This window comes from Eublepharis macularius, chromosome 13, assembly GCF_028583425.1.
Source record: "Eublepharis macularius isolate TG4126 chromosome 13, MPM_Emac_v1.0, whole genome shotgun sequence".
In the NCBI taxonomy this organism is placed as follows: Eukaryota; Metazoa; Chordata; class Lepidosauria; order Squamata; family Eublepharidae; genus Eublepharis; species Eublepharis macularius.
In genome coordinates this window covers 73,508,138-73,534,286 of record NC_072802.1, presented here as the reverse complement: position 1 = coordinate 73,534,286, position 26,149 = coordinate 73,508,138, and the positions used below count along the sequence as shown (strand labels likewise).

Here is a 26,149-nt window from a genome sequence, read left to right as displayed (position 1 = left end):
GCCTGCCCTCAAAAACCCCTTGATTTTTGGCTGAGCCAGCATGGGTGCCTCTGAACATGTACAGAGTGCCTCTCCCTCCCCAGTGAATCTCGGCACACTCTGTTCGCCTTTCACCTGGAAGCAAAAACAAAAGCTCGGCGCTTCTTAGAGGGAAAAAAGGCAGCGGCTTCGGAGCAGAGCAGAGCAACCCCCGCCCCGCCCCCCCGCCCAAGGCAGCCTGCGGGGCTTCTGGCGAGCCGGCCGCGCCGCGCCCAGGCCCTTCGCGAGCGCCCGGGCTGGCCACGGGGGCCACCGGGCGGAGAAGGCCGAGAGGGGCAGCCCCGCTTCCCGGCGCAGAGGCTCGGGGCTGCGCTCTCCCCGCGAGGCCCTCCTGGCGCTTTCCTGGCGCCCGCTGGAGCGCGGCGGGGCTCGGCCGCAGGCTCAAGAAGCGCTCGGGCGGAGCCGAGAGGAGACGCGCCCGGGCCCGAGGGCGCTCCCGACCCCGGCAAGGCAGGCCGCGCTTCCAGCCGCCCCTTCCCCGGAGACCCGGGAAGCGGCCGCCCACTCGGGGCGGAACCGGCCGCGCCTCCCCGCCAGCCGCGCACAGGCGCTGCGCTCGGGGCCGGGGCCGGGGCCAGGCGGCTGCGGGGACTGCGGGCGGGCGGGCGGTCCCCCTGCCTGGCTGGCCGGCCGGCCGGTCTCGTCGCCCTGCGCCTCCCACGCGCGTGACGTGGTGGCGCCGCCAGGAGGAGCGGGAGGAGGACGGCGCCGCCCCCGGCCGGAGTCCCTGCCCGCGCCTGGCCCAGGGAGCGCCGGCGCCGTCGAGCCGCGAGGCAGGCGGTGAGTGCAGCTGCGCCGGCCGGGCGGGCCTGGGCTCTTCCCCGGCGGCGTTGGGGGAGCCTCGGGGAGCCTCCGCGCTGGCGGGCCTGCCTGCAGCCCGGCCGGGCCGGGCCGGGCGCTGCTGGGTCTTGGGCTGGCGGCCGCGGGCGCCTGCCTGGCCGGGGGCCGGCGGGGACGCGCAGCCTGTTGCGCTGCCGCCAGGAGGGGCCCGGGGCGGCGGCGGCGTTTGGCCCGCGGGGGGCCCGACTCCTCTCGCGCGCCGCTTCTGGCAGCCGCTCCGGTTGGCCTCGGAGGCGTGGCGGGGTCCTGCCCGGCTGAAGAAAAGCGGCCGCGGGGCGGACGAGGCCGAGAGAGCCCCTTTCTCATCCCGCGGAACGGAGCGAACGGGGGGGGGGGGGGTCGCCGCGCAGGTTTCCGAGGGAGTTGGGGCGAGGGGCGCAGAAGGCGCCCTTGGGAGCTGGCGCGGGCTCTGCTGCCTCCGGGGTGGTGGTCGGGGGTGGGGGGGGAGGCTCCTCTCTGGCCCTCGGCTGAGGGGAGGCAGCCCTGCGGGGGGGGGGGTGAGGGGGCGTCCGGCTTGACCCCCCACTTTGGCAAGCTCTGGGCCCCTGCCTAAGGGGGTGCCCGGACGGTGCTTTTGGGTGCAGCCATGAAGCTCCCGGGGGGGGGGGTCCCCGTCTCAGTCCAGCCTGCCCCGAGGTGCGGAGGGGGCTGCAAAGATAGAAACTCGAGTCTTGTGCGGAGGTGTCAGGATTCGAAGTGGACCCTCCTGAGCAGAGAAGGGGTTTTGGTGCTCTGCTCTGTAGCAGCTGCTCTGCTGCGGCGTGTTGTGGGGCCTGCAGTCCTGTGCCGCTTGACATGGGCGACCCAGTTGCGTGTTTTCAAGGAAACACATGTAGGCTCAGGCGGAAAGAATGGCCACTTGCTTGAGGGCCCTCAGATGCCAGAAACCAGGTGGGCTCAGCTGCCCACCTGGGGAACCGAGGCAGGGGGAAGAGGCTTGGCCACAGCCACTCTGCACTGCAGTAGGATTGGACCCCCAGCAACTCCTGTGGCTGATGCTGCGGCCTCATTGGGTCTGGCAGAGTTCTCTTCTAGGCCGGCCCTGAGGGCCAGCTTAAGGCCAGGGAAACACCTGTTGCTCTGCTGGATGCGGCCACTGGTCCAGCATGCTGTTTCACGCTAGCCAGCTGCCCTGGAGGGCCACCCAAGGGCACAGTTGCCAAGGCCTTCCTCTGCTGCTGTGTCTCTGCTCTGGATGTTTGCCACCCCTGTGCCTGGAGGTTGCCTTTACTCATCGTGGCTACGAGCCCTTCCTGGACCTCTCCTCGTTGACCCTGCCTCACCCCTTTATAGCCACCTGTTCTCATCGCTGCTGCTACTGGGAGGGAATGTCAGGCCTGTTGGGTTGAGGCACCACAAGAGAGATGCGCTGGGTGCTTTTGAGCATTACTGCAAAGGGGTGCAGATCGTCTTTGCAGGAGTGCAGAGACCAAAACAGGCTTCTTTGAGTCACAGGAAGCAGGGTGAGAACTGAGATCTAAAATGCCGTTTCTAACCCCCCCCCCCCCCTTTCCTGTTGCAGTCAGAGAGATACAGAGACCGGAAGCCTGCAGGCGTCTTTTTGCCCTGTTCTTGCAGTAAAACTATCATTAAAATGTGAAACTTCCATGGTTGAGTTTTTAAGAAAACATGCTTCAATTGAAAAGGGAGGTTCAAGAAAACTCCGCTTAGATTTGATTCCGAAAACATTCAAATGTATGTTCTGATTCATTTTGTTCTGATGCAAAAGGTTCCATTCCTTTCAGAGGGTTCTGATCCTACAGCTATTTTGTTGCTCAATTTCTAGAGGCTGCAGAGAAGTGCTGAAGGGAGGGGTTTTCAGGTATGGGCTCTATTTAAGTTTTATTGTTCAAAACCTTGGTCTAAAAACAGGAAGAATGAAAGAAAGAAAGATACATTTTTTCACATTATTCCTCAAGATTGGTGTGGTTGAATTTTGCAGGTGCCCCCCCCCCCCCGGCAAGCCAGAATATTGGTTTCCCTTTGGCCAGACAAAATGGAAGTTGATTGTCATTCAGGTTTAGACTCCGAGACGTCTCCAGATGGGACTGCAGAAGTGAAAACTTGGAGTGTCATAATTGGTGTTCCTGTTAAACCCCTGGGTGTCTGTTTTGTGTTTCGTAGCGAGCAGGTGTGTTTTAAGCATAGCTCTTTTCTGTTCCCTTCCTTGAACATGCAAGGCTGTCATATATTTGAGTAGCTGCCTTTGAGTCATGCGCCCCAGGAAGAACTGTGCACAGCCCCAAAACTTTGCCCCCCGCAGTGTCACCGTCCAGCCAACAAGGAGCATTTCCTTGCCCTCTCAATGTGGACAGGCAGAGATGGGAGCGCAGTCTGGAATGGCCTTGGGAAGGGCCAGGCGCATAAGAGGCTGTCCAGGCAGGCGAAGCAGCTTGGGAGGGCAGCTCTTCATGCCTTAACTAGCTCCTGTGCTGCCCCCCCTTCTGCGAATGGGAGGGGACTCCTGGAGCCATGGGGGGGGGTCTGCTCTGTGAAGCAGGCCACGTGGAGCAACGGAAGGAAGAGCCCTTGAGGGGCCTTGAACCGAAGCCATGAGCTGTTTGCTCAGCAAAGAGGCCTGGAGACTGGTGTTGCGTATGTGGGGGTGAGGGCGGGGGCGGGGGCAGCACTTGCTGCATCTCCAAATGTTTCCTGAAATACTGGTGTAGCAAGTGGCTGGCAGTTCCTTATTCGCTGGTAGCTTGGGTGCTGTTGGTTCGGAAAATTGGGGTCTGGCCTTGGCTATCTGATTTGTGGAGGTTGATGGAATGGGGGTGCTACTGCTATGGCTAGGGGTCCTGCCTCCCAGCAGAAAGCTGCGGGGTGGCCTAGGGTCCCTTTCTGCCTGCTGATCCCTTGCCTTCCTGTGGCAGGCATAAAGTCTTCTTCCTCCTGCTCAGGATAATGGTAGAGGCCCTTCCTAGGGCTGGTCAGCCCTGCGCTGAATGCCTGCAACAGGCACCTGTGGTGTCTGCCTCTTTTTCTCCGCTTGCTTCCAGAACGGGCGAGACTCTTTTTTTCCATTCAGGCCATGCTGCTTGAGTTCATGATTTCCAAAACATCTTGGGAGTTTTAGCAGGATAATGAAAGGCATTTCTGATCACACCAGCTGCACCCCTCCGGGCCCCCAGGCAGCTGCCCCAAGGTGTGCTGCGCTCTCTGCAGCGCCTGGGGGGGCCTTGCTGAAGAAGCCCGTTTCTGCTCAGGCGTGGCCAGCCAGGCGTGGCCCAGCGGCGGGGGGGGGGGCGTGTTTGGAGGTTCCCTGCCTCCTGGCTATGCTTGGCCAGGCTCCTCTCGGGACTCCTTAGCAACCAGCTCAACCGACTCTTCTGGAATTCTGACACTTTGCACCATTAAGCAGCATGTTTTGCAAAGGGCTGCGTTGGCTTAAGCCTGCTCAAGGAGCACTCCTAGCCTCTGGCTGCTCTGACTGTGAGTTCGGCGCTGTGCTTAACGGGGGAGCTTTGAACCGCAGCCAGCGGGGCCTCTCTGGCTGTCCCGGGCGAGGAGGATGTGCTGTTCTCCTGCAGGCCGTCTGGAAGGCTGGGCAGAATGAACGCGAAGGGGCCGTTCCCGCCCCCCCCCCCCCCCCCGCTGCCTGCCTCAGCTGCCTGCCTCCTACTGGCTCCTTTTCCTCCTTCCCCTGAGACTGGAAATCCACCTCCTTGGGATTAGGAACGCCTAAGGCATGGAGTGGGGAGGAGGAATGGGTAGGTGGGAGAGAAGGGCGTGGGATCCTCTCCCCCGCCCCCGCCCCCCATGCAAAGCATCCCCTTTCCTTCCCAGCCAAGAGGCAGCTTTCAGTCCAGAGGGCCCCCCTCTCCAGAGTGGCTTTTCATCTCTTGCTCTCTCTCTGGGCCTTCTTGCTGCCTCCCCAGGAGCATACTTACAAATGTCCTGTGTGGAAAGAGCCCAGAGCTAGACTCCCCACGCAACAGGGTCAGGCGCCGCAGTGGCCAGGGAGGGGCGTGCTGGGGTCTTCTTGAGAGCCCCATCCTCATGCTGGGGATGCCGGCCACATTCTAGGCAGCGGAGGAAGGGCAGGGCCCTTCCGGGCCTTCCAGGGATGCTGGCCTCAGCGTCCCTTGGTGGGCGCAGGCTTTCTGCATTTTACTCCTCTTGAGAAGCTGCTCGGGGAAACCCAGCTCTGGGCTGATCTGCCGCACTTCGTGGGATTCTCAGAGACATTGCTCAGTTGATTGCCACAGGGAATCCTTTTTGGATTGATCCACTACAGTGGATTGCACCCCGTCCATCCCTGCTGTCATGGGCAGGTGAGAAAGGAAGTTGGTTGGAGTTTTTAAAAGTTGGACAACGTAACTATAGTCATGTAATTAAAACTGAAAGGTGATTTTTTTCATTGGGAACATGGTTAAATCGACACTGGTTCTATACCATCATTATCGATTCTTGATTTTGATAACTTGCGTGTCTTTTTTCACGTTTAGCCAGAACTCATCCGGCTGCTGCTATTAAATGCAAAACAGGTGCGTGCTGTGCAGCTTCATTTTGTATTTATGGAAGGCGGGAGAGAGGAAGTTGCATCACGCCTTGCTGTATGGGAAGTTCCCCTTTTTGCAGCCCGCACACGAGGGAGTTCTGCAGCGCCTTTGATGCTCTCTCCCTTGCCCGAGGGGTGGAGTGGTTCCCTGCTTCTGGCAGGCCTCCCGCCTGCACTTCTTGGCTTTGCACAACATGGCCGCCCATCTGTTGTCATGGCAACGTGTTTCAAGTGAGGCCTGTTCTGTGCCTAGAACTTGCCCCTGGCTTGTTTAGCTGCTGAAATAAGTGGCAATGCAGGAAAGCCCAGAGAGTGGGAGAGAGAGAGAGAGAGGCTTCTCAGAAGCAGCCGCTGGGCCTCCTGGTCTTCCCTTCCCTCCCACGCCGTTCCCCCTTCATCTGTCTCTACTGGTGAGAACTGCCGATGCTTGTGAGAGTGCTGCTCACAGAACCGCATCCCACCAAGAATGGTGGCGGCGGGCCGGTGTCCTGGACAAGGCCCACATGAGAGATCCCTGCGCGCATAGCTGGACCAATTCACAATGACGCCAGCCAGCTGTGCTGGACTTCAACACAGCGAAGTGGCTCCCGCATGGCTCAGGTTTCCTTTTCAGGGCTCCCACTCTGTGTACCAGCCGTCAGTCTCTGGCATGTATACCTCTGGCAGGAGTGAATGTGGACGTTGAACAAGAGCCCAATGTGGGCCCAGGCTGGTGCTGCTCTTCCACTTGCGCCAAATATGTGGTCAAATCCCCCTTACCATTGGTTGGTGGCCAAGCGGCCCTGGGGCGGGAGAGCTCACCTGGGCGTAATGTGGCTGTCTCTGGTGAGTCTGGGAGCTCCTGCCTTGCTCGGCTTTCTCTTTCGGCTAAGGCTTGATGCATATGGCAGGGGGGCAACTAAGGCTCCCTGTCTCCTGTGGAGCTGCTGATGGAGGCGCCGTCAGCAAAGGACTGCTGATGGAGCTGCTGCCACCGGGTCTGAGGGCTTGGCGGTGTCTACGGGCATCTGCGCAGCTGTTTTCCTGAGCAGCTTGGGCATCCGAAAGTCAGTTGCACGCCTGTTCCTCCTCTTGCAATGGCGCTGCGCTCGCTTGAACCGTTGCTGGAGCTGGGGCACACCCAGGTCTGACTTCCTGGCCAATTCAGTGCCATGTTGTGCCTCGGTTCACTTGCTCAGGAGACTGTAAGCCGTGGTTAAAGGTCTGCCCAGAGAAACATTATTAGGGAGGGAAGGCAGTGACCTGGAGACTGAGAGGGAGGTCAGCCGGCCTGCTGAGCAAGCAACTGATGCTGTGGTTTTCCCTTTCTGTCCCCTCCCCAGGATTCCTCTCCCTTCTCGGTGTCTGAGCTAAGCGAGTGGTGAGCAGCAAAATGAACTTCCCAGGGCAAGGTGAGCGTCCCCGTGATGGGCTTTTCTGACACACATCGGCTGTGGGCTCATGAATATTTGATGCCTTTGCATTCTCGCTCCCCCGCCCCGCCTTGTGTGCCATTAATATTTGAGCACGTTCATAGCCACAAGACACCATTAAAGAGTGGCTGGTTGTTGGCATAAAAGCCCAGGGAGAACCGCGGAGGGGGCTGTTGGGCTTGCAAGTGTTTGTCCTTGACCCAGAGGGTGGGGTGTGCACTGGCTTGAGTTGGTGCAAATTCCCACCTGTGGTATTGTGCATGTGCTGTGTGCTGTCCTTGCCCTTGATGATGGCGTCATGCTCTCTTCCCCCTCACGCTCTGAAATCCTTTTCACGTGGGCCTTGGGCCTTCTTCCCGCAGCTGAAGTGATCCATGTCGTCGTACCCCAGTCTCACATTAAAGTTGCAACTCCCGACCCCCCTCGCAGTTTGAATCCGTGCCAGTCTGAGGGAGGTTGTGGTTCTCTGGACAGTTTTTGGGCTGCTGCCAATCCCCTTGCCAGAGGCCGCCGCCTTCTGAGGGTGGTGCACCATCCCTGTGAGCGACAAAGCATTCCGCTCTCCCCTACGGCTTTCATGGCCTGTTTGGGAGTTGTCGTTGTGGAGGCCTATTTAACCTTCCACTTGCAACTTGCTGTGCTCAGATCAGCAAACTACTTTCGGGTGTGAAGAAAACATTTAAAAAAAAAAAGCTGAGAACATCCTGTGAAGTGAAACAGAGTTCCCAGAGAACCATTTTTTAAAAAAAATCAAGTAAAATTGAAAATCCTGGGTTTTTTAGCTGGGAGATTGTGGACTGGATGCAAACAACACGTGGCTGTGTATGTTCCAGGGTTCTGATTTGCACATGCACAGGAAAATGCACAATTGTGCATGTGGCATAAAAATCAGCTTTATGCTCGAAATATTAACCAGACATTGTGCGTGGCCATTCAAGTCCATCTTTGCAGCCGTAAGGTTTGAGAACACTGTTGAAGATGGGGGAGGGGTAATTAGTAGGACTTCCAAGGACCTGAGCTTCAGTGTGCAATCCTAGAGCTGCATCCTTCCGTCTGTCTCCTTTGACTTCAATGGATTTGGAAGGGCATAATGCTGCTTAGGATCAGCTCCTTGCGCTTCGTCCTCTGGTCACACATCACCATGTCTAATGATAGCAGAAAGAGAGCCAGTTTGGTGTAGTGGTTAAGAGCGCGGGACTCTAATCTGGAGAGCTGAGTTTGATTCCCCACTCCTCCACTAGAAGCCAGCTGGGTGACCTTGGCTCAGTCACAGCTCTCTCAGAGCTCTCTCAGCCCCATCCACTTCATCGGGTGTTTTGTTGTGGGGATAATAATGGCATACTTTGTAAACCGCTCTGAGTGGGCATTAAGTTGTCCTGAAGGGCGGTATATAAATCGAATGTTGTTGTTGTTGTTGTTATCTTCTTGCAAGGTCATAAGATGTGCAAATTAAGAAAAGGGGCATGTAACTTCTATAGGCTGCATACTTTCTGACCCTGCCTTGCTTTGTCTTGGCAGATCCTCTTTGGCTTGTCCTGTTCTTATCTGGAAGCTGAAGGCAGAGCAAACACCACACATTTCGGGGCCCATGTGGATGGGGAGAGGATGCGGGTGACCATGAAGCGGGTGCTGCTGGGGGTGGGCTTTGCCATTGCCCTGATGGTGTCTGCACACTTGGGCCAGCAAATGTTGCAGTGCCAGCAGATCCTGGGCCACGGCTCCAGCCAGCGGGGCCTGATGCGGCCAGAGAACGAGGAGCTGGTGATGCTGGACTCCAACCGGGTCGAGTACCGGTACAGCAAAGAGATGCCCCTGATCTTCATTGGCGGCGTTCCCCGGAGCGGCACCACACTGATGCGGGCCATGCTGGATGCACACCCAGAGGTGCGCTGTGGGGAGGAGACCCGCATCATCCCGCGTGTGCTGGCCATGCGCCAGGCCTGGTCCAAATCCGGGCGGGAGAAAATGCGCTTGGATGAAGCGGGGGTGACGGACCAGGTCTTAGATGCTGCCATGCAGGCTTTTATTCTGGAGGTGATCGCTAAGCACGGGGAGCCAGCCAGGTACCTCTGCAACAAGGATCCCTTCACGCTGAAGTCCTCTGTCTACTTGTCTCGCCTGTTTCCCAACTCCAAGTTCCTCCTGATGGTCCGTGACGGTCGGGCGTCGGTCCATTCCATGATCACCAGGAAGGTCACCATCGCAGGCTTTGACCTCAGCAGCTACCGGGACTGCTTGACAAAGTGGAACAAAGCCATCGAGGTGATGTACTCCCAGTGCTTGGAGATCGGCAGGGCACGCTGCCTCCCCGTCTACTACGAACAGCTGGTCCTGCACCCCCAGAAATCGATGCGGGGCATCATGGAGTTCCTGGACATCGCCTGGAGCGATGCTGTCCTGCACCACGAGGAGCTGATCGGGAAGCCTGGAGGGGTCTCACTTTCCAAGTGAGTGTAGTGCGCCTGCATGCGTGCGTGCGCCCATGTGCACTCCCAGCCCCTCTGTCCGCTGAGACGAGCGTTGGGGTAGGAATGAGCTCAGGTGGGTGGAAGCAGAGGCAGTGGAGGGGAGCTGCAAGCAGGGCTGCTGGGTGGCCACCCCTTTAGTGTTGGCAGTCCACAAGGAAAGTAGGTATATGATAAACAACTTCTTGATAATAGCATAATAATAACATCCAATTTATATACCATCCTTCAGGACAACTTAATGCCCACTCAGAGCGGTCTGTAAAGTGTGTTGTTGTTATCCCCACAACAACAATCCCCCTGTGAGGTGGGTGGGGCTGAGAGAGCTCTGAGAGAGCTGTGGCTGACCCAAAGTCACCCAGCTGGCTTCAAGCGGAGGAGGAGTGGGGAATCAAACCCGGCTCTCCAGATTAGAGGCCTCTGCCTCTCTGGGTGGAACCGGGTCGCATCACAGGCTGGAGCAGAGGAGGTGCCGCACGTCACGTGCACTTGGTAGACGTTCCCTTGCTGGGCAGCAGTTCCTAGAGGGAGGGAGGAAGCAGAGCGGTGTAGGCTACTAGGAACCATAGCAGGGCCTCCTAACCTTTGAATCTGAGGGTCGTGTGCTGTCGTCTCTGGCAAGCAGGTTTTGTAGGAGAGGTTCAGAAATGTGCTGCAACCAGTTGGAACAGAGGTCACGGTGGGGCCCAAGGCACAACTGTGCGCCTGTCGCTGCTTCCGGTATAAACTGTTCTCTGTCCCGAGACTCAGATGGGTTTTTTTTAAAAAAAGGCTTCAGACATGGGGCAGAGAGGCCTGTTGGTGCCCTTAGCCTTGATCATTCAGTGGAGCCTCCATGTTCAGTGGCAGTGGCCCTCTGAAGGTGCTGGAGGCAGCAACAGGAAGAGGCCATGACCGGCACACCCCGCTTGGAGGTTCCTGGGTGGCCACTCTTGGAAACCAGGGACTGGGTTTTTCCATTTTGTCACATGGGTACAGTGCTGTGACCAGGGCTTTTTTCCCAAGGGGAACGCAGGGGAACAGAGTTCTGGCACCTCTTGAAAATACTCGGCAATAGTGCTTGAAAATAATATGATTTCAAAGAATCCCGTGTGTTTCTTCCTCATTTCCCTCTTGAGAGTTCCGCCACCTCTTTTCTCAGGAAAAAAAAACCCTGGCTGTGACACTCCCCCTTTCGGGACTGGGACCCATTTTTTAAAAAGCTCTTTGTCTTGAAGAATAACTCCCTGTTACCTCCCCCTCCTTCATGTAAGACATTTCCCATCAGCTAGCACTGAGCCTGTTTGTAATTTGTTTTTCCTGTTTGGTCGGGACCTTGAGTTGGAGGTCCTCCCTAGGCATGCTTTGACGCAGGCTTCAGTGGAAATAGGGCCACCAGCTGTAGCTGCAGGGATGCAGTTGTGGCTTGTGAGCCTGCCCTTCAAGGAAGTGTGGGAGAGGACTTTTCTGTACCTGACTGTTTTTTTTTAAATCCCTGCGCAGGATCGAGCGATCCACAGACCAAGTGATCAAGCCTGTGAACACAGAGGCCTTGTCTAAGTGGTTGGGGCACATTCCAGGGGACGTGCTTCAGGACATGGCCCACATTGCTCCGATGCTGGCCAGGTTGGGCTACGACCCCTATGCAAACCCCCCCAGCTATGGGCACCCAGACCCCTTGGTGATCAACAACACCCACAGGGTGAGTGCTGCAGCCGTTGCCAGCTCTGACACAGGACTCTCTGGCTGGAACGGGTGGCATTTCTTGCCACGGTCTGGTGCATCCCTGAAGGCATCTCTTTATTAATGTTGAGCTACAGAAAATAGCACTTACTGAAATAATCTTGATCGGCTTTAGAAAGCAGGAAAAGTTCTCAACGATGTGTACCTTCTAAGTGGCAATATCTGATGGAAGTGAAACCAGCAACACGAAGGGTTCAGCCAGGCGTTGAAACTTGCTGACTGGTTCGCTGAGAGGGGGGTTTGTAGTGAGTGTGTTCTGACCATGCTGGAGCAAAGCCCAGGTGGGCGGGCGGGTGGGCAAGCAGGCCTCTCTCCCTCCCTCTCTCCCTCCCTCCTTCCCTCCCTCTCCCCCTCCCCCTCCCCCTCCCCCTCCCCCTCTCGGCTGCTGCCCTCTGCGGCGCTAGTGAGGCGGCTCTGGAGCAGGAGGCAGCTCTGATTGCTCCCAATTCAACCTGTGTAATTTGTTTTTAATTTGTGATCAGACTCTGATCAGTCAGTCGCACTACTTAATTGTATGCAGGATTGGTTAGGAGCCCACCTTTTTGAGAAGATCCATTTATCAGGAAATCAGGATAGCAAGCTTTCAAATTGCTGTGAATTTTTTTGAAGAAAGGAGCTTCGACTCTCAGAATCTTATTCCCTGAAAAGGTGTCAGTGGACTTGAATCTTGCGGATCTGAAAGAAGGAACCTTTTCCTGCAGCGTCCCGGCAACAGACCATGGAGGGAGGCGGGTGAGCCGAGGGAGTGGCCCCGTGCGCTTCCTGACCTTGTGTTTTTCCTTACGCAGGTTCTAAAGGGGGATTTTAAAACACCTGCCAATCTGAAAGGACACTTTCAGGTGAAGTTTCTTTCCCCTGTTTGCTGACTGTTTCTTTGAGCATTTTCTTCTCTCCCCGCCCCCCCCCCCCCCGGCCCGGGAGGAGGATACTTCATATAGTGAATTTCACTTCCATTGCTTTGTGGCAAGCTTTCTGGTAAAGATGTGTCCCAGTGGTTTATGTTTAATCACCACCACCCCTCCCCCCCCAAGAACTTTTTGAAGATGCTTGGACTTTTAGTAGCACCTTTAAGGCTAACCAACTGTATTGTAGCATAAGCTTTCAAGAATCACAGTTCTCTTCGTCTCATCTGACAAAGAGAACTGTGATTCTCGAAAGCTTATGCTACAGTAAAGTTGGTTAGTCTTGAAGGTGCTACTGGACTATTTTTGATTTTGCTACTACAGACTAACACGGCTAACTCCTCTGCATCTTGGACTTTTAGGAAAGCGTTTGTGAGGCCAAAGATAATTAAGGGTGTAAGAAAACAAATCTCACTTGTCCAGGGGGGAGCCAGTAGAATTGGGGGTTAAATTCCCAATCCTAAAAGAACACACAGCTTTGGAAGCAGTGCCACCATTTCCCCCAAACAATCTCTAGTTCACAGACCAGGGAAAATAGGCCTCTGCCTTATCGGACGTTACCAGAGTGCCGCCTCTGCTGAGCCTCCCTGAAAGTTACAAAGGTAGCTGGACCAAAGCAGCCCTGGGCAGTGGATTTGATTGAAGCAAAGGATCAAAGGACCACCACCACATCTCATAAATAATATTTTTAGTATTAATCTGCGTAAAAAGATTATATTTTGGACAAGGATAGATCAAACAGTAGAAACAATTAAAACCTAACACTATACATACCAGGAAGAGTCTCTTGCTATTCTTAGGCATGGTGGTAACTTAAAAGCATTCTTGGTCAGCATCAACATTTTAAGTCAAGATGTCATCCAAGGGTGAGACAGCGCCCATAACTGAGGCAAGCCGTAAGAGCCTCAAAGAGACCCCAAAAAGAGAGCAGGCAAGCAGATGGACTTCTCCAATTAATCCTCAATTGCCTAGCAACCTGGGGAGATGTCACTGACCAACCAGTGCCCCATAATTGCATGTGAGGTCGGTGTTTTGCAGTTACCACAAGCCTAAATAGCATTGCCACGAGCCTGTGCCATCTCCTGGGAACCGCAGCTGGGCCTGACAAGATGAGTGGCTTGGGATGTTGGGCCTTGGCCTCTAACCTTGGAGCTGCACTTGTGCTGCAGAATGAGCACCGGTGGGTGCCCTCTCACCAGTGGCATGTCACCTGACTCCGCCCAGCAGCCTTTGTTGCTTTACAAAGGGGGGGGGGGCGGATCCCAGCAGGGTTTGTAAAGCATGTTGCAAGAGGAGAAGGGGAGCAGCAGCTGAGTGGGTGGGAGCTCCAGCTGAAGGCTCTCAGGCACTGGTGTGGGGATGACCTGCCCTGGGCCTAATGCCCTTGACCAGCCAGAGGGGACAGTACTGAGTTAGAGGAGCCAGCAGGATGGCTTGGTACAAGAAGCTTCAATGGTTTGTCTCTCTCGGTCCAGTCTGAAGGGCCAGCATGCCAGATCTAAGAATGCCAATATCTTTCTTTTCTCTTTTTTATTTTGGCTCTTCCAGGGGACTCAAAATACGACTGCTTTTCATTGATGAAGCTAGGGATTTCCAGGTACGTGTTTAAGCTCACTAGCAACTTGGGCCACATGTTCCAGATGCTGCAGCAGCCATGAGATGCCTGCATGTGGTTGATAAGCCAGATCGCCTCCCGCATGTAAAGACAGCCTGGCACGACGGTGGCTGCCTCTGAAGGTCCTGATAACATAGCAACAGAACTGTAGCCTCTGGACTCATGACTAGTTGTGAAGCTCTGTGCTTATGACACCGCCTCATGGCAAGACAGCTGACTCGGGGTTTTTTTTCCCCTGGAAGGGCAGCGGGCTTCCCCACGATCCTCAGCTGCTGATTTTACTTATGCTTCCCCCCCCCTGCTATTTTTACATCTGAAAGCCTGTCCGGTAACAGAGAACGGGGGTGGGGGGGAGCACTATTCATTATATGCTTAAATGATATATTCATTTCAGAAGTAACTTTGGCTTTCTTCCCTCCCCCTGCAGGCACAGGTTGCTTCTGGTTGTGCTGAAGATAAGAAAATTTGCAAATAGCAAACGTGGAAATCTGTTATCCAAGCATATTGCTTGCTACTGACATTGCCAAATCAAGTGTTTTCCGTCAGGCATTTTTGCATTTATTTGCAAACTTTGGACATTTTGGACTCCCGAGTCTGCCTACTTTGTTCGGATGCTCTGTGGTTAAAGGCGAAATCTGTGGAAACGAGATTGTGAGGTCTACCGGAGAACATTTTATACTTGTGGACTGGAGACCTTTTTTAAAGGCTCTGTCTAAAGTGTCTTGTAACTTCTGTTCACTGAGTTGCGGACCTCAAATAGCTCTGTTAATCTAACCCTGTTCGAGTGCTTTTGTCTCACAGGTGACAATCTGAAACTTGCCTCCCATCACTTTTATTTGTAATTTACAAAAAGTTATTTAAGAATTAATATATGAAGTTCTCTCCCTTCATGCCTTGCCTGGATTTATTTGGTATAAGTGTTACAGAATTTTTTTTATCTATCCCCCCTTGGGAATTGTAACAGTGGTTGTGTCTGCACAAGGGTGGGGGGAAATGCCCTTGCTGTGAAAAGGGCTGCACCCGTGGAGGGCACCCAGGCGCCCCCTCCTGTTGATGAATAATAATACATTCCTTTATAGTCTGCCTTTCTCTGTTAAGGCTGCCAGCTCCACCAGGTGGTGGCTGGAGATCTCCCAGCATTACAACTGATCTCCGTCTAGGCCACAAAGAGAAAATGGCTGCCTTGGAAGGCGGGCTGCATGGCACTGTACCTTGCTGAAGCCCCTTCCCAAAGCCCGCCCTCTCCAGGCTCTCCCCCCCCCCCCAAATCTCCGGGAGCTTTTCGGCCTGGAGCTGGCAACCCAGACCACTGCAAGGGAATGCAGAATGGCCCCCTGACGTCATTTACAGCCCGCCATCCTCCACAACGGGGACCCAAGCCGGCCCACGTCATTCTCCCCGCCTCCATTTATCCTCCCAACAACCCCGTGAGGTGGGCACGGCCGCCCCAGGTTTCCTTCCAGCTCCAGTGGGGCGGGGGGAGCCCGAGACCCACGCGAGGAAGGGGCCGCCGGGCCCCGCCGAGGCGCCGCGGGAGAGCGGGGCGGGGGCACCGCGCATGCCCTCGGGGCTCGCGCGCCTTGCGGCTCCTCCTCCGCTCGGGACCAGCGAGAGGAAGGGGAAGAGCGGCGCCGCGGACGCTTCCTTCCGGGGCGCTCCGGAAGCTGCTTTCGGCGCAGGCGCAGCGGCGGGGAAGTGCGCTCGCTCCGCTCGGCTCGCTCCCTTCCCGGCCGGTGGGTTGCCGGGGCGACGGGGCCATGTCGCTCTCGCACCTGTACGGCGGCGCCGAGGCGGCGGGCGAGGAGGAGGTGGAGCTGGAGCGCTTCGAGATCACCGACTGGGACCTGCAGAACGAGTTCAACCCCCACCGGCAGCGCCACTGGCAGACCAAGGAGGAGGCCACCTACGGCGTCTGGGCCGAGCGCGACTCCGACGACGAGCGGCCCAGCTTCGGCGGCAAGCGGTACCCTGCGGGCGGCGCCCCCGGAACGCCCCGCCACGGGGGGCGGGCGGGGCGGGCTCTGGCTCTGGCTCTGGCTCTGGCTCTGGCACCGGCCGGCGAAGGAGGCAGCAGGGCAGCGGCCTGGAGCCCGGCGGCGCCTGGAGGGCCCCCGGCCTGAGCCGTGCCGAGTCGGAGCCCCCGTCTGCGGACACAGGGCGGAGGGGAGGCCCCAGGCTGGAGACGGACGAGGCTCAGGGAGGCCCCCCTGCCCGTCCGGAGAAGGGAGCTCTGACTCTCCCCGGGCTCAGCGCAGGGGGGCCTCGCTGGTCTCCCTGGGGCCACGGCAGACCGCCAGGGCCCCCCACCTGAAATCACCCCCAGGGACGCCTCTTTTTTCAGGTCCAAAGATTACTCTGCCCCCGTCAACTTCATCAGCGCTGGGCTGAAGAAAACAGCGCCGGATGAACTGGAAGAGGATGATTCGGATGAGGATGAAAAGCCCGCGAAGCCGCAAGAGGAAGCCCCGAAAGAGTTTGTGCCCAAGAAGTTAAAAACGGTGAAGTCCCCGCCTCCCACACTTGTTAATCTCTCTTTGTGTGCTGTCAGGTCACAGCCAACTCCTGGCGGTCGGTCCTGTGTGGGCTTTTCAGGGCAAGAGACCCCCTTTGGTGGTCCTCTGTCCAAATACTGACCCTGCTTAGATTTCAAGACCTGGCGATATCTGGCTAACCTGGGCTATCAGGATTAGAGCCTTCTAGGGTCCTTTTAGCCATCTGTTTGTTACTTTCTGGTGGCTCTGAAATTAGTGGAACACAAATAATAGCTGATCCAGCATGCTGCCTCCCTCATCCCCAGTACACTGCTAGATGCCCCTGGAGAGGCCAGAAGGGAGGCTGGAAGGCATTCAACTTTGTGTTGTTAATCATATAGATGAAGAACATAAGTGGTTCATTTAGTCCAGTAGACTGTTTCACATAGAGGCCAGGGCATTGTTCAATGGATGGATTATATTGTGTGAATGTTGTATTTCTTTTTGTCTATCCTAAATCTGCCCTGACCTGGATAGTCCAGGTGAGCCTGATCTTGTCAGATTTCAGAAGCTGAGCGGGGTCGGCCTTGTTTGGTAATGGGATGGGAGGCCTCCAACGAAGACTGGGGTTGCCAAGCCAGGCAATTGCAAACACCTCTGATAGTCTCTTGCCATGAAAGCCCGCCAGGGGTTGCCATAAGTCAGCTATGACTGGAGGGCGCACACACACATCCGAAATTTACTAATTACCTAGTATTTTGAGACAGGAAGAAAAAGTTCTCTGTTTACTCTCTCTACCCTGTGACTATTTTTATAAGGCCCCGTAGTTGTCTCTTTTCTAAACTGAAAAGTCCCAGACTCTTCAGCCTTAGCACATAGGAATGGTACTCTAACCCAATAATCATCTTGGTTGCCATCTTCTATATTTTGTCGAGCTCCATATTGTCCTTTTTGAGATACGGTGACCAGAACTGCACACAGCATTCCAAAGAAGGCTGCACAATAGATCTATACAGGGGCATTATAATATTGGCTGCTTTAGTTTCAGTTCCTTTCCTAATAGCCCCCAGCAAAGAGTTTGCCTTCTTCACTGCTGTGGCACACTGAGTTGACATTTTTATCGAGCTATCCACTGTGACCCCCCTTTCCCATACATCAAGTTGGGTTTTTTTGCTCCATTGTGTACCACCTTCCACTTACCTATACTGAACTTTACTTGCCATGTGGCAGGTCCGCTCACCCAGGATAGAGCTCCTCACAGTCTGCCTTGGTTTTCATCTTCCAAAATAATTTGGTATAATTTACAAATCTGTACACTGTTTTGCTCACCCCAAATTCCAGATCATTTATGAATAGATCAAACAGCACTGGTTCCAATGCTGATCCGTGTGAGACCCCATTGCTCACTCCCTCCATTGCAAGAACTGCCCTTTGATGCCTACTCTCTGCTTCTAGTGGTTCAACCCGTTTCTAAACCCACTAGGACATTTCCTCTTACCCATGACTGCTAAGCTTACTCAGGAAGGCTTGGCATGAACGAATTATGCACAGTATTTCAGATGCTGCCGCATCATTCATCTATACAAAGGCCCTTTTATTTCAGTCCTGTAAACCTCCCTCAACTTTCACTGCTGCCACACACAGAGTCGGCATTTTCTTATTTATTTAGGTAGGTATTTACATTTTTATAGTCACCCTTTCTCAGTGAGGCTCAAGGCGGATTACACCATGTGAGTTAGTACAATCACAACCCCAGGATCTCTTGGTCCGTCTGTTGGTTTAGGTTCATCAGTGAAGAAAGGGAGCACAGGTGAGTTGTTCCACTACGTATCACTTTAACCTTACTTACACTAAATCTCATTTGCTATTTTTAATTTTAACAGGGTGGCAATTTCAAACCCAGTCAGAAAAGTTTTGCAGGAGGAACAAAGTCCTTCATGGATTTTGGTAGCTGGGAGAGGCACACCAAAGGGATCGGGCAGAAGCTTCTTCAGAAAATGGGCTACGTGCCTGGCAGAGGTCTGGGCAAGAATGCCCAAGGTACAGTATAATCCTTCCTTCCTGTCTGTATGGGCATCTGGGAGATGGTTGACGGAGCAGTCGACCTCGACCTTCAGGCAGCATCAACACTGCCTCTCAGATATGCACAGTGTCACACAGCAGGCAATTGCCAAGGCTCTGGTTAGCTTGGGGAGAGACTGGATTTGTCCTGAGAAAGAGTTGTTCACTCGGGACGAACAGTATTTTTTCTGTTGGCAAGCAGACAAGAAGCCTGAGCTCCAGCATCTGACAGGCCTGGGCTTAGCTGTGCGGCCTTCTCTGGGAGAGAACGGCTCGTTTGGGTGGGAGCTTTTGGAGAGGCTCTTGGAATACTCGATCAACGCTTGTTCTGGGTCAAGGAAGAGGGGAGCTGCTGTGGGGTTCTCTTTCCTCTCCAGGCAGCTCAGATCATTCCAGTGTTTGCATAGAACATTCATGGATTGACTGCTATGAACTTTCTCAGGAATCATCAACCCTATTGAGGCCAAGCAGAGGAAAGGGAAAGGGGCCGTGGGAGCCTATGGCTCAGAGCGGACGTCCCAGTCCTTGCAGGACTTCCCTGTGGCTGACTCGGAGGACGAAGCTGAAGAGGTAGGACAGCCCCCACCCCACCCCGCCCCCAGTGCTTCCTCCTGTATCATCATGTCGGGGCCTTTTCTGGCGTTCAGTAGCTACTGCCTCAGGCTGTGTATCAGAGGAGCTCGTATGTTTGGCCCTCATGTAAGGAGTGAGGCTTTGCAAAGGTGTTCAGAGGAATTCCTGGAATCTGAACCCAGGTACCAGACTGGGACACTCACCCAGTTGTGGTTGGAGTCCAGCAGGAGTTCAGATTCTTGCCTCTTGCGCTTAGATACCATGCCTCGGAGAGTTTGTTTTTGCCTTTTATTTGTGTGTGTGTGTGTGTGTGTTCAATGCAGTCTATAATAACAGGAAATTAAGAGATGTCCTGGTGAGTTGTGGAAAGTGGCAGTGAGGTTATAATTCATTGCCGTCATGTCTTTGCATCTCTTCAGTGGAGCAGTGGGAGCTAATTTGAGAAGAGACTGAGAATATCTATCCAAGCTAAACATCAGAGAGAGAACCGGCCTTGCAGAACCTATCTAGTGCACCTGAGAGAACCTGGGCCCTGACCCCCATCTATGCCATGTGGGCGTTGCTGGAACTGGTGCTGCAGATTGCCAGTGGGGTGCTGCTGCTGGGCCTGGCCCTTGCACAAAGGTTTATAAGAGGAGTTCTTTGTGAATTAGAGGCTCCTGGACCATTGAGATGACGGGATTGTACCCAAGACTGATTAGCTATTAACTGGATGTGACAAAAAAAGGTTTTCCAAAAACTTGACCTAAATAGATGCTCCTATCACATGTACAGAAGGTGGCTCAAAGGCAAGACTGTTGGGGTCAGTTTCCCCTGGCACCCGCTGCTTTGGAGGACTGCACCCCTGGATACAATCAGTGTTGAACCCTGTAGAATGGAAACGCCAGTTCTGCACAGTGGTGGCCTGTCTGTGGAAAAAGTGTCTCCATCTTGGGCTTTGCTTCCCTTCTAGGAGTTCCAGAAGGACCTCAGCCAGTGGCGAAAGGACCCAAGTGGGGGCAAGAAAAAACCTAAATATGCCTACAAGACTGTGGAAGAACTGAAGGCCAAAGGCAGGGCAGGGAAGCAGCTCTCGGCTCCTCAGAAGGAGCTGGCACAGGTCAAGGTGAGCCCGAGACATAAGGCAAGACGCGTGTGGATCTTTCAGGAGGATCCTGGCCTCCCTCCTGGACTTAGGCAGATCTAGGCTAGCACAGGCTGGCCAGTACTCGTTCCTGTACTGTGAGCAAGGAAGAGGGGCGCCCAGGCAACCCAGTCGGGAAGCGTCTGTATCCTGGGAGAGAGCAAGTTGGTCTTCTTTTGTTGGCTAGCTTCCAGATTCTTAGTGCTCATGGCTACTGCTGTAAGAGATCCCTTTTAGGCAGGAAATGCATGCCTCGTGGAAAATGATGACTGGCAGGCAAAGAGATTTCCGTTGATAGCAAAACCCCCCCCAAAAAGGGAGAATTAACCTTGATTTAGAGGAGCTTAAGCTCTTTCTCAAAGTCATTTCCTCTGGCCTGAAAACGCTGATCTTTGAAGGTGGCAAAGGTCTGCAGGTCGCTATGATTACTTGGTGGCAAAAGTTTGACAAATTATTCATACCCAGTCTAGTAGACATCTGCACTGAATTCAGTTCTTGGAGAGTTGACACACTGTCTGAGAGACCTCTTGCAGCCCAAATAATGGTCCAATTTCAGATCTTTTGCCAGGAAAACAGAACTTTTTATTAGGCAAGAGCTAAATAAAGTTCAGAACTCCTTAACGTTTCTTAAACTTGAACTGAATACATAATGATTACAGTTCTGTAAGATTAAAGCAAATCAGGTTCTCAGCTGAATGCTGGGTAAAATGGGAAGCCTGGCACACAAGACGCCCAGTGTCAGGTTTCATTTGACTGGAAACCACCAGCACAAAGCACTTTCTAGAGAGAGGGTAACAACAAAAATAAATCTAATTTTAATGCTTTATTTACGGTATTCTTTACGGTAGCTTACAATAAGAGATTAAAATCAAAATAAAATAATAACCCTCAAATTCTTCCCTCCTCCCTTTAAAAGATACCTGTCATTCAAATGCCCTCAGAAGCCCTGGCAAAGAGGCGGCAGGCCTTGTGGTTTTGATCTGGTGGGGGAGCATGATCGCATACTGCCTCCTTTATGAAGTGTTGGGGGCCCGGTAACCACACCTGTAGTGATTCCGTGGGGGAGTTCCTTCCTCTGATGTTCTCTAGTTTATTGCACCCGACTCCCTCTTTGATATGCAGAGTGCTGCCATCCCCGGCACTTCCCTGCCTCTTCTGGCTATAGAGTTTATTCCCAGGGATAACATGGCGTCCCACTGGTTTTCCTCATCACACCGGGTTTCTGAAATGCCCCCTCCATCTAAGTTGCCGTTTAGCACCAAGCACTCCAGCCCCCCATCCTGGTTCAGAGGCTTCTAGCATTGACATACGGGCAGCTGTAGGTCTTTTCTCCCTCCAAGCATCCCCTGTCCACCTCCATCGGCCCTTCTTCACTGTCCTGTTCTCATTCTCAGGGTATAGCCCACGTCCACCAATATTTTGCCAGGATTTCACCATCTCGTGCCTTGGGAGGGGCATCGCGGGTGGGAGGCTCTGCGGCTGCTGTCAGCTTTCTCCCAGGAGGTGGTTTAAGAGCTGCTTTGGTCTGAGTGAAACCTGCCTCTTTTGTGCAGGTGTGGCTTGCCTCAGAGTCCCCCAGTGCCTACCAAATCTTAAACCTTCCTTCTGGCACCACTTCCTCACCCACTCATTGAGCCCCTAATTTTTGCCTGTGTAGCTGGCCCTGCATGAGAAACAGGTAACAATTTTGAGAATGTGGAGAGGGCCCCACAGCTGTACTTCCCAACGTCTCTGGTGGCAGTGTGCACCATGACTGCCGACTCCTCTCCCAAGACACACACACAAAACAGCCTCTAGCAGGTGACTTGCCCCTGCTACCAGGATCAACACCGGAAGAGCTGGAAAGAAGCTCCAGGAATACCGCTTAACCCCCCCCCCCCCTTTGCTTCTTGCTCCAGTTCCAGGCAAAACTCCCTGGTTGCGTGCTCCCAGTGCCTGTCACTTACTGCCCTGACTGCTGATGAACTCTGGCTGCCACCTCCTGCAGCAGCCCCCACTGGCCCACTGGCCGCCTCCGGGTCTGCTTTCCCCCCTCGGATTTGCATGCCTGTCTGCTGAGTTTGGTTTGTGCTGTGTTGTTTGCAAGGTGATAGACATGACAGGCCGGGAGCAGAAGGTCTATTACAGCTACAGCCAGATCAGCCAGAAGCACAACATCCCCGATGACAGCCCCCAGCAGCTGCCCCTGGGCAAGGATGCCAAGCCACAAGCCTTCGCCTTGCCCGAACTGGAGCACAACCTGCAGCTCCTCATCGACCTCACGGAGCAGGAGATTATCCAGAATGACCGGCAGCTGCAGTATGAGCGGGACACAGTGGTCAACCTGTCTCACGAGATTGAGAAGATGGAAGATGTCCTCTCACACCAGGAAGTGGACATCTGTAACCTCAGCAAGGTCCTGGAGATGGTGGAGGAGTGCGAGAGGCGGATGCAGCCCAGCTGTGAAAACCCCCTGACCCTCACCGAGTGCGCCAAAATCTTTGAGACTCTCCAGGACAAGTACTACGAGGAGTACAGGATGTCGGATCGAGTGGATCTTGCCGCAGCAATTGTCTTTCCTCTTGTGAAAGACTACTTCAGGAACTGGGACCCACTGAAGGTAGGTGGCTGGCTTGACCTCCCAGGGAAACGTTGGGGGGGGGGTCGGGCTGGGCTGGGCTGAGCTGAAAAGAGGCTGGCAGGGCGAGGAGTGGCCCACAGTCTCACCTGGCTGATGCGGGCAGAAAACTTTGTCTCTCAACTCCAGACATGACTAGTGGATGTAGGAAACTTGTTCAGTGTGTCTCTTTCTGAGAGGCACCCAAGCCACCGTTCCCATGTGGAAAGTCCCAATGTCTGTCCCAGTGTAAGGAGCAAACCTTGCAACCCCTGCTCTTTCTTCCTTATTCCTTGTACCATGTCCAGCCTCTTTCCTCTCCAGGACTGCACATACGGCACAGAAATCCTAAGCCAGTGGAAATCCTTGCTGGAAAATGACCAGTTGCTGTCGCATGGCGGGCAGGACCTCTCCACGGATGCTTTTCACCGGTAAATGGGCTGCCTGTACTTGTTCTGTTCCTGTCCTCAAGCTGCGTGCCCTTTCTTTAGCTGGCCATACTGTAACTGCCCTGAACGTTTTCTACTGGGACCCTTGTGAGCTTGGGCAGGACACATCGCCACCTTCCCTGCCTGAGAGGGTCAAAAGCTGGCCAATATGCCCGCCTTGGGATGGGGAAGAGGGTCTTGATGAAGAGCCGTTGACGTTTACCTTGGCAAGAAGACTGTGGCCCTGGGCTGCACCACTCACTGCGAGGCCACCTTTTGCTCAGGCTGATGTGGGAGGCGTGGATGCCGCACGTGCGGAACGTCATCGGGCAGTGGCAGCCTCGGAACTGCATTCCGATGGTGGACTTTCTGGACAGCTGGGAGCCCATCATTCCAGTCTGGATCCTGGATAACATTCTGGATCAGCTGATTTTTCCCAAGTTGCAGAAGGAGGTAGGAAGGAAGGAAGGAAGGGGCCCCCTCCTGGCTGTGGCAGGTCCCTGTCTGCTGAGGAAGGCTAACTGGCTGAGAGAGGTGCTGGGCGGGGGGGAGAAACGGGTGGGGGGGGCTTCAGCCTTTCCTCTGCCTGGCCTGCTGCTCGGCTTGTCGCCGAGCCTCTTGAGCCTCAGGACTGGCTTGTGCTGTTGCTCGCAGGTGGAACACTGGAACCCCCTGACGGACACCGTTCCCATCCACTCCTGGCTCCACCCCTGGCTCCCCCTGATGCAAGCCCGCCTCGAGCCTCTCTACTCACCCATCCGCAGCAAGCTGGCCAGTGCCTTGCAGAAGTGGCACCCCAGTGACTCCTCTGCCAAGCTGATCCTGCAGCCCTGGAAAGAGGTCTTCACTCCCGGATCGTGGGAGGCGTTCATGGTCAAGAACATTGTGCCAAAGCTAGGTAAGGAGGCCTGGCCTGGCCTGGCAGGCAGAAGAGGTCTCAGCATCACCTTCTGCTCCCCACCACAGAGCCCGGTTTGGGGCTGGCAGGAAATGGGGTACACCCCATTTGCATTAACAGGGACTGGGAGGGCCCTGGAGCTGAAGCAAACGGAGGGGCCAGCGTCTGGCAGCCCGGGGGCCTGTTCGGGGCAGCGACTGCTCGACGGCCAACCCAGCGCCTGGGATTGGTCGGACCTTCCTTTCCATTTCAGTTGCTGCTGGGGGCTGGGGGCAGATTGAAGGTAGCACACGAAGTCTTGGGTTGCCACCTCAAGATCCGGGCTGGCTTCCTTCCTCAGAAGGAATCTGGTGACTGAGCACTGGGTGTTAGAAAGGGGTGGGGGGGGGCTTGTATGAGGAGGAAGTGGAGGAGTAAAGAGCTGATTGCCTGCACTGGGGAGATCTGCCCGGCTGCGCTGTGTTTCAGAGTCCCTGGCAGAGAGCGAAGAGCTTTTCCATGGTGCCCAGCAGCATGCTTTCTCTTCTGCACCTGCTGGCGGGGACTTCTGTGCGCAAAGCAGATCTCGAAGTTGGTCTGGCTGCCAAGGAGGGCAGAGGCAGCTTCAGGTGTCCCCGCCGTGGCTTTGCTCCACAGGTCTGTGCCTGAACGAACTGCTGATCAACCCTCACCAGCAGCACATGGATGCCTTTTTCTGGGTGATGGACTGGGAAGGCATGGTCTCCAGCTCCAGCCTGGTGGGCCTTCTGGAGAAGCACTTCTTTCCCAAGTGGCTGCAGGTGTGTGATTTGGTGGGCTGCCCTCGCCTGCCTTGTAGTGTCTCTGGGGCTGCTTGAAGGAGAGACGGGGCTGGGCTGGTTTTGTGGAGCTGCCACCAGTCCCATTGGCGGGGGCAGGGGCGTGTGTCTCAGCGGATGTTGCCTTGCAGTCCGCCCACCCCCATGAGATTGGCTGGCTTGGCTCACACCAGTCCTCTGGGTCTGGCTTGCTCCTCCTCCTGCCGAGTCGCATCTTCCCTCTCCTTGCAGAGGTGGATGTGAAGGGAGCCTGGCTGCAGGACTCTCCTTCCTGCTTTTCTAGTTGCCCCCTTCCTTGCCCGTTCTCTGGCACTCCTTGATCTGACTGACCTCAGCAGGGGGGGGGGCATGTCAGTTCCCGAGCGCTGCGTCAGGCTCTCCTGAAGTGCCGACATGCCTCTCTGCAGCGCTTCAGCCCTGGCCCGCATGCACTCCTCCTTTCTTCCTTCTCCTCCTCTTCCCCCAGGTGCTGTGCTCCTGGCTCAGTAACAACCCTAATTATGAAGAGATCACCAAATGGTACCTGGGCTGGAAGTCGATGTTTTCAGACCAGGTGCTGGCCCACCCCTCCATCAAGGAGAAGTTCAACGAGGCCCTGGATGTCATGAACAGAGCTGTCTCCTCCAGCGTTGGTGCGTGATTTGTTTGTGAAGTCTTGTGCAAATGGGTGTGAATGTGGTAAAGGCAGCTTTCTTTGCCACCCCAGTTGCGTCCGCCGAGTCCGGAGTGGTTCTTGCCTTGATAACACCTCAGCCTGGCCCCCAGCTGTGAATTTTTGTGGTGTTCCTTGCTAACAAAACGTGTCTCTTGTCTGTTTGGACTTGGCCAAATTGAGGGCCAGCCAGTAGCCGAGGTGCCAGAAGCAGCTGCTTGTTCTGTGTTGGTGGCTGCGGTGCCCAGCGCCTAGTCGTCTCTCACTCCCTGCATGAAGTTCTTGCCCTAACCAGCTCCTCACGAGCCCTCCATGAAGCTCGCTGCAGCTGCAGCTGCTGGTTTGTCCCCCTGAGCTTCAGGTGCTGCTTCCTGTCTCCTTCCATCCACGCAGCAGAGGCAGGCTGGTCCCTGCCAGGCAGTTTCCCCTGCGTTGGCACCGTTGCCCCTTCACTGTTCTCTCTCTTTCCTGGCCTTAGGCGTCTACATGCAGCCTGGTGCACGGGAAAACATCGCTTACTTAACGCACACGGAGCGCCGGAAGGACTTCCAGTACGAGGCCATGCAGGAGCGTCGGGAAGCCGAGAACATGGCCCAGCGGGGAATCGGCATGGCCGCAGGCTCCGTGCCCATGAACTTCAAGGACCTGATCCAGACGAAGGCCGAGGAGCACAACATCGTCTTCATGCCGGTCATCGGGAAGCGGCACGAAGGGAAGCAGCTCTATACCTTTGGGCGCATCGTCATTTACATCGACCGGGGGGTGGTCTTTGTGCAGGGGGAGAAGACCTGGGTCCCCACCTCCCTTCAGAGCCTCATCGACATGGCAAAGTGAGCGCGAGGGCCGGGCCCGCACTGCAGGTGGGGGAGCTTGGGTCAGGACTCCACCAGGAGGCTGCGCTGCCATGCCTGGTCCGTAGGGAATGGTAGGCACTAAGATTGAGCACAGCCAGCCCTCGCACTCCTCCAGACGTTTAGTTGGGCAAATAAAATGTGTTTGTTTTGTATTAGCAGGTGTCCAGTCTGCTCATTTATAGGCCAGAATGAAAAATTGA

At 55.1% G+C, this 26,149-nt stretch overlaps 2 protein-coding genes across 8 annotated transcripts; both read left to right on the top strand.

The window, feature by feature from the left end:
• Positions 1–646: 646 nt before the first annotated feature.
• On the top strand, positions 647–14,384 carry TPST2 (tyrosylprotein sulfotransferase 2). Of its 7 annotated transcripts, none has more exons than XM_054996635.1 (8): positions 2,386–2,701; positions 5,328–5,366; positions 6,703–6,771; positions 8,311–9,239; positions 10,740–10,938; positions 11,768–11,818; positions 13,430–13,478; positions 13,924–14,384. In XM_054996635.1, exons 4-7 carry the CDS (start codon positions 8,398–8,400, stop codon positions 13,457–13,459), a joined length of 1,122 nt encoding a protein of 373 aa, XP_054852610.1. In that variant the 5' UTR covers positions 2,386–2,701; positions 5,328–5,366; positions 6,703–6,771; positions 8,311–8,397; the 3' UTR covers positions 13,460–13,478; positions 13,924–14,384. The 7 variants fall into 7 exon arrangements, with proteins under 7 accessions (XP_054852607.1, XP_054852609.1, XP_054852610.1 ...); XM_054996637.1 differs by lacking the exon at positions 2,386–2,701 and adding an exon at positions 2,848–3,010; XM_054996632.1 differs by lacking the exons at positions 2,386–2,701; positions 5,328–5,366 and adding an exon at positions 647–819.
• An 802-nt stretch (positions 14,385–15,186) lies between these two features.
• TFIP11 (tuftelin interacting protein 11) lies at positions 15,187–26,101 on the top strand. Its single transcript, XM_054996664.1, has 12 exons — positions 15,187–15,459; positions 15,838–15,994; positions 17,851–18,007; positions 18,471–18,598; positions 19,554–19,706; positions 21,811–22,323; positions 22,645–22,751; positions 23,033–23,201; positions 23,403–23,646; positions 24,283–24,425; positions 24,910–25,075; positions 25,574–26,101. Exons 1-12 carry the CDS (start codon positions 15,254–15,256, stop codon positions 25,927–25,929), a joined length of 2,499 nt encoding a protein of 832 aa, XP_054852639.1. The 5' UTR covers positions 15,187–15,253; the 3' UTR covers positions 25,930–26,101.
• The last annotated feature ends 48 nt before the right edge of the window (positions 26,102–26,149 follow it).

Excerpts from the sequence above, each read along its gene's own strand:
- TPST2 (XM_054996632.1), top strand. The coding sequence starts at position 8,398 with ATGCGGGTGACCATGAAGCGGGTGCTGCTGGGGGTGGGCTTTGCCATT. Across the intron at positions 10,939-11,767 it reads TGATCAACAACACCCACAGG|GTTCTAAAGGGGGATTTTAA; the intron begins GTGAGTGCTGCA and ends TTCCTTACGCAG. Across the intron at positions 11,819-13,429 it reads ATCTGAAAGGACACTTTCAG|GGGACTCAAAATACGACTGC; the intron begins GTGAAGTTTCTT and ends TGGCTCTTCCAG.
- TFIP11 (XM_054996664.1), top strand. The coding sequence starts at position 15,254 with ATGTCGCTCTCGCACCTGTACGGCGGCGCCGAGGCGGCGGGCGAGGAG. Across the intron at positions 15,995-17,850 it reads TGCCCAAGAAGTTAAAAACG|GGTGGCAATTTCAAACCCAG; the intron begins GTGAAGTCCCCG and ends TAATTTTAACAG. Across the intron at positions 23,647-24,282 it reads GAACATTGTGCCAAAGCTAG|GTCTGTGCCTGAACGAACTG; the intron begins GTAAGGAGGCCT and ends TTTGCTCCACAG.